Genomic DNA, 14,317 nt, shown 5'->3' on the forward strand with positions numbered 1-14,317 from the left:
CTATTCTATTCTATTCTATTCTATTCTATTCTATTCTATTCTATTCTGTACCATACCATATTATATTTTCTTTCCTCCCTTGTTTATATGTCTTCTCTAGGCCTACATAACTCTCAAATTCACTTTGATTCTCCTTCCTAGATTCACAAACTTGCTGGTTATTTCTGCTATCACTTCTGATTCACTTTCAGCCCCTTAATTGTCACCTCTGTTCCCCATCTTTCCAAATAGTACACCATGTCCCAGTTGTAAAATGCCTTCTATATAATTGATGAGATTTCTATAAGCACTATTCCATCTTTGAGCTACACATGGTCTGAGTGGCCATGTCTGGCTCACATCAACCTTGACATGGATCTTGTATATATAGATAAGAGTGATGAGTAGGCCATATTGAGAGCTGGTGGACGGCAGGGCAGGAGCAGCTAAGTTCCACGCTCCAATATCATTGGAAGAGTTAAGTCAAAGAACGGAGATCTAGGTATATGTTTAACAGGTGTAAAACATTGCTGCCCTGTTATTAGTCTATATCTACATCAGAAAATCCAGACCCAAAGCAACTTTCTCAAACAAAAGGTTACGCAAAGTAAAAAATATCATAGACTCATGTTTGGAAGATGTTTGGGGAGTGATAAATCCAACTCCAATAGGCTAATGGGAGCAGTCTTCTGCTCAAAGTTCTCAGATCTCCAACTGCCTGAATGCTACAGATCTAGAAATAGATGCGCCTTTCAGTCCACGTTGTGTATGGGAGCAGCAGGGAGACATGGAATGGCAGAAATGAGGAAGGGGAGAAAATTGTGTGTGGTTTGAGGCTTTAAATTTGCTTGATGGGAAACTCATTGAACCGAACTGAGTATCTAACTATAACTAGGTTAAGCTTCCTCAGGATATGGAAATAATTCAAAATAATATTAGAGATTAAGTAATATAATGTTAAAATATAGTTACAGCCACAGTTCTGTATTTGCAGGGTGATAGTTTGTAAAATGTAGAGCTACTATGAGCATGGACAGCAATGTGAGATCTCGTTAGACTTTCTGTTCCTGAATTAGGGTGATGATACTATATTGGATACTATATTCCAATATTTACAGAGTTGAATTTATTGTTTTTTTAAAAGTAGCGTCCTGGGTTCTAATAGTTTTAGATATTGAGTTTAATAGGTCAATGTTTTGCTTAGAAAACAAATAATATACTGAGTAGACACCACAGGTCCATAAGGAACTCACTATGCAACTTGAAGCAATCTTTAATTACTGGACTAAGTGTGTAACAGCATTCATTTCACTTATACTGGGGCTGAGCCTTGTATTTTTCTCACTTTTTTTTTTCCTTTTTTTTTTTCTCACTTTTAATCCTGAGAAAACAGTGTATGTCAGAATGGTGAGTAATCCAACTTGAGTGGCTTTTGAGTCATTAGGAGACATTTCCAGAGAGGCCATGAAGCCCCACCCTAGACGCGGTGTCACCTTCCGGTGAGGGAAACCTAAGACTACGTAAGATGGAGAGCGCCAGCTGAGCACCTTCCTCTCTCTTCTCTTCCTGACTGTGCGTGCACTGTGACTGGCCACCTTCTCTGCCATGGCGGGCTTCGTTCTCAGGCTGTAAGCGGGGATAAATCCTTTCTCCTCCAAGTTGCTTCTTGTCATGTATTTGGTCTCGTTACACAAAAGTAACTAACAGGTCAGAAAGGGGCATGTTCTTTGGAATAAACCCTTTTTACTCCTTCACAGGAGTGTGCTTTGGAGTCGCGGGAACTTTTCAAGATGAGAACATGGAACCCTTACCCCTTACCTTCACACCAAGGGTTGAAGAGAATGTATGTATCTGTCTCTGGGTTTCTGCGGGTGCGCAGGATGCCATACGGTGTCCAGACTGCAACATACATGCGGAATTTCCCCACGATGCATTCCGGGGAAGACTGGATGGAAAGCCGCACAGACCTGTCTTCGTTCATGATAACCTTGGCCCCCCACTTTTTGCTTTGCAGTTCCCTCACTACAGGCACCGGGATGTAGGTGCCCTTGTTCTCCTGAGGGTAGCGACCTGTGAGAAAAAAGAACGGATGGGGATGAGAAGATTTCCCACCAGGGCCCAGAGAAGCTTGTGGAGACTGTAGCTCCAACCAAGGACCATGCATAGACTGGACCGAGGCCCCCTACACAATTATAGACTATGGGCAGCTCAGGCTTCATGTGAATATCCTAGTAAGGGGGTCGGGGGCTGTATCTGACATGTACCTGCTTTTTGATCATTTACCCATGGTAGGAATGCCTCTCCAGGCCACAGGGGAAGAGGACATGTTCAGTCTTGATGCATGTGTGTGTTGGGGGATGTCCTCTTTTAAGGAAGGGAAGAAGAAGAGAGGGTGGCTCCGGGAAGAGAGGAGAGAGGGGGCTACAATCGTGTTGTAACATGAATAAGGAAATTAATTAATTAAAAAAAAGAAAAGAAACAAAAGGTTTCTCAGACTTCTTGTTCCAACTCCGTAATCGTGTGGCAGAAGAAGGAAAATGCAATCAGCCTTGTAGTTCTAGAGCAGGTATGAATTTCACTTCTGCTGCCAAAGGGTGTGATAGTAGCTGATTTTCTTAATTTCTTCAGGGCTCTGATTTACCGTGACTACTAAAAAATTTATACAGATAACACTTCTTGGGAAGATTTTGTTGTTGTTGCTGGTTGATAGTTCAGCCTGCTTTCTATCACTGATCATATAATAGTACAGGCTGGGTAATTTACTTGCAAAGAAAAGAAGTTTCCTTTGGGTCACATCAATGACCTCTTGCTTCAGAATCCTGAACAGCTTTGGGCATCACAAGGACGCCCTTTTTCTCTTGTTATGAAGTCACTAGTGTTTAACCTTAAGGGTAGTTCTGGATGATTCTGTCTAGTCCTGAATATACTCCCAAAGGCTCCCACACTCAGATTACAGGTTTCAGCCCTTGTAATACCTCATAACAGAGATGAAATTGTAACATGCATTTGGGAGAAGACACTATATCTAAGCCACACCATCAGTTAGACAATGAACTAAAACCAGATGTAGAAATATCAATTTGAACATAAAACACAGCTTATACACTATCGTGGGGCTACTGGGCCCTGAAATTTTACTGTAAAAAGTTACAATAGTTTTTTTAACAAACACTTTAAAATGGGAGTACTATTAACATAGAGCATTGTTTTTAGGATCAGAGGCCAATATTTTTTCTTTATTCTAAAATCATTGCATTTGTTATGCTATCACCTAATGGGGCCACCCTTCCAAGCTATTCATATGCAGCCCTTTTTAGATTCAACCTAAGCAAGTGCTCTCTGCCAAATCCCTGATGCCACAGACGAGTTGAGTTTGAATCTTGGCTCTGCTACTTCTCACTCTGGCAAACTCCAACCTTACAGATTCTTATTCAGTCTTGTCTTTATCTCCATCGATAAGTTGAACTAATAGGGATAATACTAACAAGTTCACTGGAAGACAAAAATAAAACAGTACATTAAAATGCTCTATACTGAGTGGCATCCCATGGTTGTTTGTTTGTTTGTGTGTTTGGCTGCTTGTTGTTGTTTTTTAATTTTGGTACGGTCTCACTAAGTCTCTTAGACTGCTTTTGAATTCAATCTAAAGCCCAGAAGAGCCTTGAAATTGCAAATTGTCCTGCCTAAGTCTCTCTTGAGTAACTTGTTCCATCAGCCCAGGTCTAAGCAAAATCCTTTGTGCATAATTTATCATGTATAACAAACATGTTAAAATCTTGAACTATCATTTTAACTGAACATTAAACAGGGGGTCATTTTGTAATATTTCCAGGCTCATCATAGATTATGCATAAATTATCTCAGTGCATATGCTACTGCTCTTATTAATCCCATTTGGGGTCAAATTCTTATTGCATGGTCTTTAACCTTGAAACTAAATTCCCCTTGATTTTCTAAGCTAAAAATAGAAAGTTAACCTCACATAATTCCTGAACTCATTGGCCTATAATTTAATTTATGGTATAATTTGACACAAAGATTAATTTCATAGCTGTTTTGTTTTTGTTTTTGTTTTTGTTTTTGCAAATATTTTGTTTTTCTTGACTTGTAAAAGGATGCATACCTAGTAAGTTTGTAAATTATTTGGATTGTAAGCAAACAGAAATCTTCAAGAGCAAAATGCATTCACTTCAATGGTTGCATACATAATATGTAAGAAACTACACAAACAAAGCTAACCTCACCTTCTCTAGTGATCCTGGTCTCAGCAGAGTCTTCTGATAGGAATATATCAGAGCACTCAAAGGGAAGTAGTTTCCCAGGCTACTTCTGTGTAATGATATAAGGTTGCTTAATTTTACTAAAAATGATTTATATAGGAGATGTTATACAGGGAGAAAAAAAATTCTGTGTGTCGTGAGTATCAGTTAATCACAGTTCAGAACAAGTATTACAAATACTGATCATGATTCAATAAAGACTCGCACATGGCTCTTTGCCAAGAAGCCACAATCTGAGTATTGCAGATTTTGTCTAAATAGAGGATGTTCTTAGGAATACACTAGCTCTGCCTCTAAGGAGTTTCTGCATCAATCCACCCTCAAGAGTGCTTTTATTCCAAATCACTCTTGTCTCTCTTCTCTTGCCCCTCACTGCCACCAACCTTCGTTTTTCTGTGCATCCCTCTTCCCTGTGCATGCTAGGATGGTGGGGGTGAAGTTGTTCTCTTCTCCATAGGCCTTGCTACTCTCCAGAGACTCCGTAGCTGCCTTTAGACATAGTGTGGACATTAGAGGCAATCTTTTCAGTGGATGTGATCTGTAGCTCAGTTACTAGAGTGCTTCCAGAAGCTGATGTCACCAAATCCCTTTCAGTACAGATTGTATTCATTCATTTATTTGTTTGTTTATTAGCTTTTGGTTTTTTGAGACAGGGTTTCTCTGTGTAGCCTTGGCTGTCCTGGACTTGTTTTTATAGACCAGGCTGGCCTCAAACTCACAGAGATCCACCTGCCTCTGCCTCCCAGGGTGCTGGGATTACAGGTGAGCACCACTGAACTCAGTGCTCACCCATGATTTTAAATGTGTGACATTTGAAAGGGCTTTGAAATCTATAATCTATCAGACAAGCCTGATTGGCAAGATGTGCTCATTTCTGCTATAGTGGCACAACTATTATGAGAGTAACCAAATGCACTATGATTGAATTCAAGACACCTTCCATGGGAGGGAATATATGCTCATGAACCTGGGTGAAAAGCCATGGTAAGGGAAATCATGGGCTATATTACAGAACTGAGTATTGTAGAGCAAAAGTGCCATAACGCCAATCTTCTCTTTTAGACATTTATGCCTTCACCCGCTGATAAGTGCTACTCTCAGCCTTAATGTGAGAAGTCTCTCTTTTTGGTGAACACAGTGGTTAATGCAGAGATTCATGAATGAACAAGGTAGGTGCTGAGAATAAGTGAGAGATGGGTGTTTAACCTTAGACAAGTCATTTACACCATCTTCTCTAGGGCTCAGAAAGCACTGTGGAGGAAAGGACAGAAAGGATGCAAGAACCAGAAAATAGGAAAAAAGTCTTTGAAATGACATTTTTGGGGGGCCAAGACACAGCCATTGCAATCAGTAAATCACAGCATCTGTGAATGCCTGCACCATGTCTGGGCATCAACGAGCCCGGCTATAGTCAGGCAAGGATGTAACTTAACCAGATAGAAGGGTAAATAAAGATCAGGCCTTTGTCATTTGCTCTGAAGACTGTTCTCAACATTCTTACTGCCTTCATGGAACAGGTGAAAGGCACTAGGAGAAACAGGGGGATATATAGGAAGCAAAAGGAAGAACAAAGCTGCAAAACTGGAAGAAATAGGAGGGAAAGGACAAAGAGCCAATTTGTGGTGGTGGGTAACAGATGTGTGAGCCAGAAGTCTGAATCAAAGGGATGAGAAGGGAAAGCTGGCAGAGAGGAAGGCACTGGGAGGCTTGAGCTGATGCAGATTTGGTTTGAGTTCTAAAGTAGGATTAGGCACTGAAGGGGGAAGGGAGAAGGCTGAGGAGCCTCATTGACCTGGTAAGTCAAGAGGCTGCAGAGCAACATCTAAAAATGTAAGCAACTGCCAGTCATTATGTGAGCTCTAAAGGGAGGCAAAAACAACCCCCAATTTGCAGGTCTTTTCCTTTCCAGTATACAAAAAAGCTGATTATTAATGTGAGACCTGGCACGTCAATAGGACCTCAGGGTCTTGTCAGCGGCTCCATTACACCATGTTTAATTCTGAGTGTAATGATTTCAGTGACAGCGCTGGGGAAGGATTTTCCATGATTGAATTGTGAGGACGGAAGTTGTGGCAGAGTAGTATTTCATCGCACTAAACAGCCCTTCTCACCCTGAGGAGTAAGCATGTTCTAGAGACCACCATCAGGCCAAGCTTGGAACACTCATCCATCACCATGCGTGGCTGTCAACGGCCAGGTCTAGGTGTGAAACAATAGGTTCCCCTGCATATGTTTACCAAAGTGTGTAGTGGCCGTGTAAAGACTTTCCTCCCCAAATTGCACAATTTTACATTAAAGGAAAATGAGATCAGGAAAAGAGAGACAAGCAATGGAGGATCCTGCAAACAATCCTCATTTTGTTTTTAACGATGTAGGGTTTTTTGTTGTTGTTCTTGTTGTTGCTAGACCGCCGAATAGATGCAAGGGTTATAATTACCAATTGCATTATTTCGCACCCACTTAAAATTGGTGCTGTCTTTTCAAGACATCTAAAAATGAGCATATGCCTAAGTGTTGGCTCTCTTTTGTACATTACTATTATTTCGTTTGCATATATTCATTGTCCACAAGGCAAAAAAGAATTTCACTACATTTTCATATAGTTTGTTCTGTACTTTGGCCATATCCACGACCATATTCATCTATCACCCATCTTGTTCTATTTCCCATCGCCCCCTGTTTTCCTCTAGCTCCAACTTAATTTTATAATACATTTTTTTTTTCTGCAAGTTTCCTTTGGGGCTGGAAAACACCTTTCAATCACTGGGCCCTCTAATGTTCAGAATGAAGTTACTAACTCAAGACACACACATCCTTGCCATCTCTTTGGCACATCCCCTCTAAGACTATTCTAATATTCTGGATTCGGTGAAGCGAATGCTTAACCGCATGACTCTTTCTCAACTGTCAGAAAAGTCCAAGCAAAATCCCATTTTCTTTTCTATCTACTAAAGATCCATTTCTTCTATTAAGCTGAACTATGACGTGTTCTTACCATCTGTAGAAAACCCATAAAATACCTCAGTGCTTCACACTAAGTATGGCCCCATAAATGTCACTGGGACTTGTCTGGATCACACCCTTGGAGAACATTTCAGGGAATGTGGAAACTCTGGAATGTGAATGCCTTGATCCAGCAATGCATTGCAAACACCCAGCACAAGAAACACAGATTCATAATTCTAGTGTTTTTTCCCCCCTTTTGAGCCTGATTTCCATTCATACAAGCACATTTTCATCTGACCTCTTCCTCCACCTCCCTGCAGACCCCTTTCAACAGTGACTTCCCTGAAGAGGGTGGTCCCTAAAGAACTCAGGAATGCATCCTGTCGCCAGCTAGAAAGGAGAGTTTCACAATGCTGATTCATTTTCCCATCACATTTGTTTGTTTTTCCCAAGACACATCTTTCATGTTTTAAATAGCCAATCTAACTCCAAGCAGGCTCTAGAAGTCTTACAGTGACAGCATAATGCATGTGCCAGAGTGGAGACCTGAATACAGTAGTTTTGTAAAGGGAACCCAACTGTGTTCTAACAGTCTGGGAGTTCCCAGAGATCAGGATGTTCTAGGTATTTAAGTAATAGTTAGAGCCAAGGTTAGCAACTGTATATATAAGGCAATACTACCAGAAAAGAAACAGCCAATAAGGTACAGAAGTCATGGGTGGTAGCAATCAAGAGGAGGGGTCACACGTGTTCAAAGTTTCTGGGAGCATCTTGGTGTTAGAGCACATGCTTAGGAGGGGCTCAGCTGGCAAAGTGCATGCGATGTGAGCATGAGTTCAGCCCCCAGAACTCACTTTATAAAAATACTGGGCATATATATACTTGTCATCCCAATGCTGGGAAGGTAAAGACAGGTGGACCCCTGGGGCACACTGGCAGGCCAACTTTGTGCTTCTGGCTACGAGTCTCTAACTTGCCTTAATACAGGTAGATGGTATTCCTTAACTATACTGCTCTTTCCTTTCAAGGTCTTCTATGTCATGGAGGCTTCTTTTAAAGTAGAATGTAATCTTGTGAAATACCAATAAAATCGGTATGTTCCCAAGACCCTGTGTGTATAGTCAACTATGAAGAAGACAGAGTGATAAACCAGTAGAGGCAGTGGCTCAGTGTTAAAGTTATTTTTATAAAACTGTTTGTTTCTCAGTTTCTTTCTTAACACAGCTACCATACAAATAATTGAGACTCTATTATATTATTTTAACACTCTTCACAGCACAATCCTGAGCAGTATTAAGTCTATTCTTAACCCTCTAGGCTAATTTGGCTTTCTCCCAGCATGTATCCCGGAGATACTTGCACTTTGTAGCTTTCTGTGCTGAGCTCTCTCTCCTGATGTCACCTGGACATCTGCTCATGGCTAAATCTTCTACTTCTTCTTCTAACTCCTCCTCCCTTGGCTGGCAGGAAGTCCATCCTTATTCTCTCCCCTGCTCAGCTATTGGCTATAAGCTGCCTTATTGGCATATCAGGGAACAACCGGGAAGCAGAGTTTATATAACATTGAGACAGGAGAATCTCAGGACAAGGCCTGTAACCAGATATGGGGAATATAGAAATCAGCATTGAATTACACGATAACCTTATGCCTACAGATAATGATGCCATGGACATCCAAGAGAAGTCCTCAAAGGAAATGGTTTGGGGGCACAATTATAAAGGTAGGTGTGATGGCGGAGTCCCGAGTTTCTAAGAGATAGTACCAGCCTACCTGTATGTGTGCAGGTGCACAGACACAGTTGGCCTTTGGCCTCCACTTGTATGTGCACACACATTCTTGTGCCCACCAACGACACCGTCTCCACTGTGATGGGCAGAAACCTCTGAGACCACTAGTCCATGTGTCTTTTTTTCTTTTCAGCCGGTTATGACAGATTTTTCTGCCATAACATGACAGTGGACAAAATAGAAAGAAGTCTTCCTAGCAGGAGGTGAATGAAAGCATGGCACATATTGGTGGTGGGAGGAAAAACTGAAGATTCTGTGGCAAAGGAAGCAGCTGACCCAAAAGAGTAAAAAAAATGTGGGGATCTTTGACCATGTGCAAAGGTGTTTGGGCTTTATTCTTGGGAGGGGCTGGAGGGGCTACAAGGCTCCTTAAAGCATTAAAAAACTTTCTATGGTGTAACTGAGGCTGGGTAGAAAGATGGGAATGTGATGACATGGTTAGAGAAGCTTGGGAGAGAACAGGGCAGTGAGTCCTGAGATCTAATCTGATTTTTCTACTGGGAAAGGATAGAAATTTCAGGCACCATTGATGAAACAAAAAAAAAAAAAAATTGCCTACTGAGATAGTCTGTTTATCTACAGACATCTCAAATAAAAATGTCAAACTCAGCAAATAAACTCTGCTTACATAGGATCTGAAACCATGAGTCCTCAGCACTCCCTTCTCATTCATGTCTGGACAATACCCTTTGTAAATACACCTTACAGCTTTATTTACAAGAAAAACTGTTCACAGAATAAAACTGCTTCCTTCTTCTCTAAGTCTCCTTCTTTCTTTTAATCCCTGTGCTTAGGATCTCTGTTAAAAAATGTCGTTAACAAACCCCCATTCTTATCCTTACTGGCTCAGCTTGGAATTCTTTTCTGTGTTGAAGCTCTGGATAGATCCCAGTTTTACCCAAATAAAGAGAACTTCCTTCTCTAAAGCACTGGTTCTCAACTGGTGGGTTGTAACTGCTTTGGGAGTCAAATGACCCTTCCCAGAGGTCATCTAAGTCCATTGGAAAACACAAATATTTACATTACAATTCATCACAGTGGCAACATTGCAATTATGAAGTAGCAATGAAAATAATTTTATGGTTGGGGGCCACCACAACATGAGGAACTATATTAAAGGGTCACAGCATTAGGAAGGTTGAGAACCACTGCTAGCTATGGGAATTTTATTTTCTAAGGGAAAAGAAAACTTGAGGTGTGAAGGGGACAGAGGCTGAGGCAACGAAGCTGTGCCTCTGTCTTTGTTGCTGGTGACACAGTGAGACTGTGCTTCAAACAGACCCCTGCAGAATGGAGTGACTGGAGGAGACCAGACTGGAGACATGGAAGTAAGTCAGAGAGCCGCTGACCACATAGGCCAGGTGCAAAGATGTCTTCAGAGTGAGCACAGCTGGCTCTGGAGGGAAACAGAGCACAGGCCCTTGATTTGGACTAGGTGTTGGTACTGAGTCAGGGACACTGAGCCAAAGCTTACCCCTGGTTGGCACTTCTTTTTCAAAGAGATTTTAAGGGCCTACAATGTTCTGGATGCTCACAGATACCAGGCACACAGCCACAGAGAAAACAGCCCCTGTAACCCTGGGGCTGGTGAGTGAGCTGCAAGTGTTGACCTATGCACTACATTGTGAGTCAGATCCAAACATTTGGTGGGGTTAACTGCAGTGCAAATTTACTGAATGAAAGACTAGTTTTCTGGAAATTGCCTTAAATACATGCATTGCCTCATTTGAAAGAAAGCACGTTGTTTTTATTCTTTATGAAAAAAAAAAAAGAATCAGCAGAAAGCCCTGTAATTTAGACAAAGTTGGTTACAGAACATAACATCACAAACAGATTTGATCCTAAGGAACAAGGAAAGGTCTTGGACAGTTTGAATTTGAGGTCCCTGCTGTCTGTGCCTGTGTCACTCAACTGCTCCCAGATCCATCCCCTGGACCCTTATCTCTTAGCTTGGTTACACAGGAAACCACATTCCCGGGCCCGTTTGCTTCCAGCTTGCACAGCACAGCTCTCCTTTCTGTGATTTTGGAGTAGGATGCTGTTTCCTTCATGGCTTTCTTCCTTACTTGCTGGTCCCATTGTGATTCCTGTCCCTGCTGATAGCTTCAGGATATGACAAAACATCCTCCTCCATGGGCTCTAGTTCCAGGTGTGAAAGTTGATTCTAGCTGCTAATTCCTGGTTGGCTTTCTTATGTTATCTGTTTAGATTCAATTGTTTCCTGACCTGTGTTCCATGAAACTTCTGCTGCTGAAATCTAAACAACTTTCTGTTTCACATCTACTCACTTTGGATCTGTTTGAAACATTCTGTGCATTTTATGTGTGGGTAAGCAAGACCCAGAAATCAGATGACTAACTTTAGGCAGAGAGAGAGAGCTCCTCCAGCCACCACCCTGGTTCAAACAGACTTGGGTTCAAGTTATGGTCTGTGATCTGATAACTATCTGCCTAGTCTCTTCCATCAACAAAATTGACCATTGTAGGTTGAGCTATAACCAATGGGAAGAACATTTGAGTATCCAAGGACAGTGCTATTGTTTTTCCATTATCACATAATAACTGATGCCACACCAGAAAAAGGAGACTCACTAAACCTGTGCCATTTTGTTTTTCCTTTTTTAACATCTGGGAGTAATCACATTAGAAGAAGGTGGCTGCAGATTTGGCCTGATTTGGGGACTCACTCAATTCCCAGTGTATTTATTGGGTGCCATGTGAGTGCCAGCGGGGCTCTAGGTACTGAGAGCATGGTAGCATCAACAGATAGGGTCACAGAGAGTATAGTACCTAGAGAGCTAACAGACAATAGATAACGAAGGCATGCTATGTCCAAAGATGAACCTATGACAAGTAAATAGAGTAGCTTAAGAAACAGAGAGTAATAGAGATTGTGGTGCTAAGTTGATACAAGTAGGGCATTTGAATAGAGGCATGAAAAAGGGGAAGAAACAAGCCATACAAACATGGGGGAAATAGTGCTGCCATGAGTACATAGTCCCATGAAGAGGACACTGTACTGGAGGAGGCTGCTGAGTCTGGGATAGAGGAAGATATGAACAGCAAAGCCTGGGGGCCTTCTAGCCTACTGTGTGGATTTTTTTTTTCTGATTGAAAAGAAAGTTACTAGAAAAAGATACCAGGTTGGCCTAAGTTATTTAAAACCATCACTTAGACTGTTGTGTGAAGGAAGGCAATGGAGATTCCTGTGAGCATCACTTCACCTCCAACTGTGTGCTGATGTTGCACATTAGCAATGAAGGTTCTGCCAAAAGAGGAGAAATCAGAGATGACACTGAATGTTTATATCTGCTGGAAAGGCCATTTGGATACATTGGGTATGCTATGACATGAAGGCTGTTTCTCATAGCTGGGAGGGAAGTGGATATTGGTAATATGAATACTAGGATGTTTGGAATGGCAGGATCTCACCTCCTTGTCAGGACTCCCTGGGTATGGTTTTTTAATTTTTTAATTTTTGGTTCTGTCAATACATAAGTGTCAAGTGTCAAAGTGTCTTTGAGGATGCAGATGTCGGGAAAAGAGAGGATATTGGTAACACAGGTCTAATTTATCGTTTATTTTTGGATTACACAAGCATAAGACAAGCTGCATACTTCGACTTTCCCCTCATGTCATTCCAGCTCTTAGGCAGCTATTTCAACCAACAAAAAGTACTCCCATATTTCTTGCTTTCTGCCCTCTCACACTGGCCACCAGAGATCTGAGGGACAAGAGAGACAGGGCAAACTCTGGATGGCTATGAAGATCCCTGGCATATCACAGCCCACAGCCAGACCATGGCTAAGGAAATTTCTCACAGGTGAACCACAAGAACTGAATTTCCTCCAAAATGGCAATCCTGCGGGTCCAAATCTCCATGTACTGGTGTGGAAGAGAAAACATTTCATCTGTTGTGTGGAGAGAATGATGCTTGTAGGTCTTTTTTTTTTTTGCTTGTAGGTCTTAAAGAGTAAAACTCATTTAGTATAAGTCATGGTAGCCAAGCTGAAAAGTGGTGAAGGACCTCCTACCAAGGACTGACTACCAATGATAACATCAAAGGCTTAGCAAATAAACTTGTCTGAACAAAGCAAGCCGAATGTATGGCATTTTATCCAAAACAGTCAATTCTTGTTAATATTTTATGGCTACGGCAACAGGAACGAGGACAAATCACTGCCAGTTGCAACAATTATTCATCTTTGGCATGCAGTATGTACATGCACTATACACAAGCGAGTGCTAAGTGAGTTTCCATTGCCACAGATTGAACCAATAATGGGTGAAACAAAAATAAACATAAAAAATCTAAGAGGTCCTTCTCCATGGTCTAGCCCAGACCCACCTTGCCTGTCCCTAACTCAGACGACCCTCTCATGCTACATCCAACCTCTCCACCCAGTCAGATCTTACACCTCCTTCTCCAGGCTCTATCTCAGTGAGTCCATCTGACCATTCCCTCTATGTACCCTCCCCCACCATGTAGCTCTAGTGCGGGCCCCACATCCAGTGCCCAGCCTAGCCTACCCTACCCTTGCCTGCACCACAACCAAGTTCCAGACTTTTGTCAGGACCGACTATGCTCGACCTGCCCCTAACTCAAAGGCACTTATCCTCCCCAACTCCCAAATCTACCACCATAGCCCATGCTTGGAGCAGAATGTTTATCTTTCCCACCAGCCCAGTTCCCTGTGTGCACCTGACTTTATTCCATCTAAGCCATATTCAATCTCTAGCACATTCTCAATTCTCATCCAACCTGCTCTGTCCACATCAGACCCAGAACTAGCAAAACAAATTTACACAACTAGATGTTATTGCAAATATACAAACAATATGAAAGATCAAGACATTATCTCGTCTCTAAAACCTATCAGCACTGTAGAAAACTTTGCCAATGAGAATTAGATCAGCAGCGCTCAAGCTGTGGGGCATGACCCCTTTGAAGGGTGAATAACCCTTTCACAGGGGTCACATGTCAGATATCCTACATAACAGATATTTACACTATGATTTATAATAGCAGCAGAATTACAGTTATGAAGTAGAAATAAAATAATTTTATGGTTGGGGGTCACCACAACATAAGTTGTATTAAAGGTATGCAGCATTAAGAAGGCTGAAAACCTTCTTAATCTAGACGAACCCCAGGAGACAGAACTTGAAAAAACAGCCATAAATTTTATCAGGTAATCTAAGGAGTTTAAAGGAGCCACAAAGAAAAAGATCAATGAACTTAAAGAGAAAGAAAGAAAATAAACACCTGAGTGATGTCCCAAATAATTCAAACATAAGGTTGCAGTTGTGACATGAATACCTTGG

At 41.6% G+C, this 14,317-nt stretch overlaps 1 protein-coding gene across 1 annotated transcript in view; it reads right to left on the reverse strand.

Annotated features, from left to right (window-relative positions):
* The window catches only part of F13a1 (coagulation factor XIII A chain), a 175,253-nt gene that overhangs the window by 126,546 nt on the left and 34,390 nt on the right, over positions 1 to 14,317 (reverse strand). The window contains exon 4 of the mRNA XM_055595172.1: positions 1,798 to 2,049. Within this exon, the coding sequence (XP_055451147.1) occupies positions 1,798 to 2,049 (252 nt within the window). The remainder of the gene's footprint in view (positions 1 to 1,797; positions 2,050 to 14,317) is intronic.

This window comes from Psammomys obesus, unplaced genomic scaffold (genome assembly GCF_907164565.1).
Source record: "Psammomys obesus unplaced genomic scaffold, mPsaObe1.curated_primary_1811, whole genome shotgun sequence".
In the NCBI taxonomy this organism is placed as follows: Eukaryota; Metazoa; Chordata; class Mammalia; order Rodentia; family Muridae; genus Psammomys; species Psammomys obesus.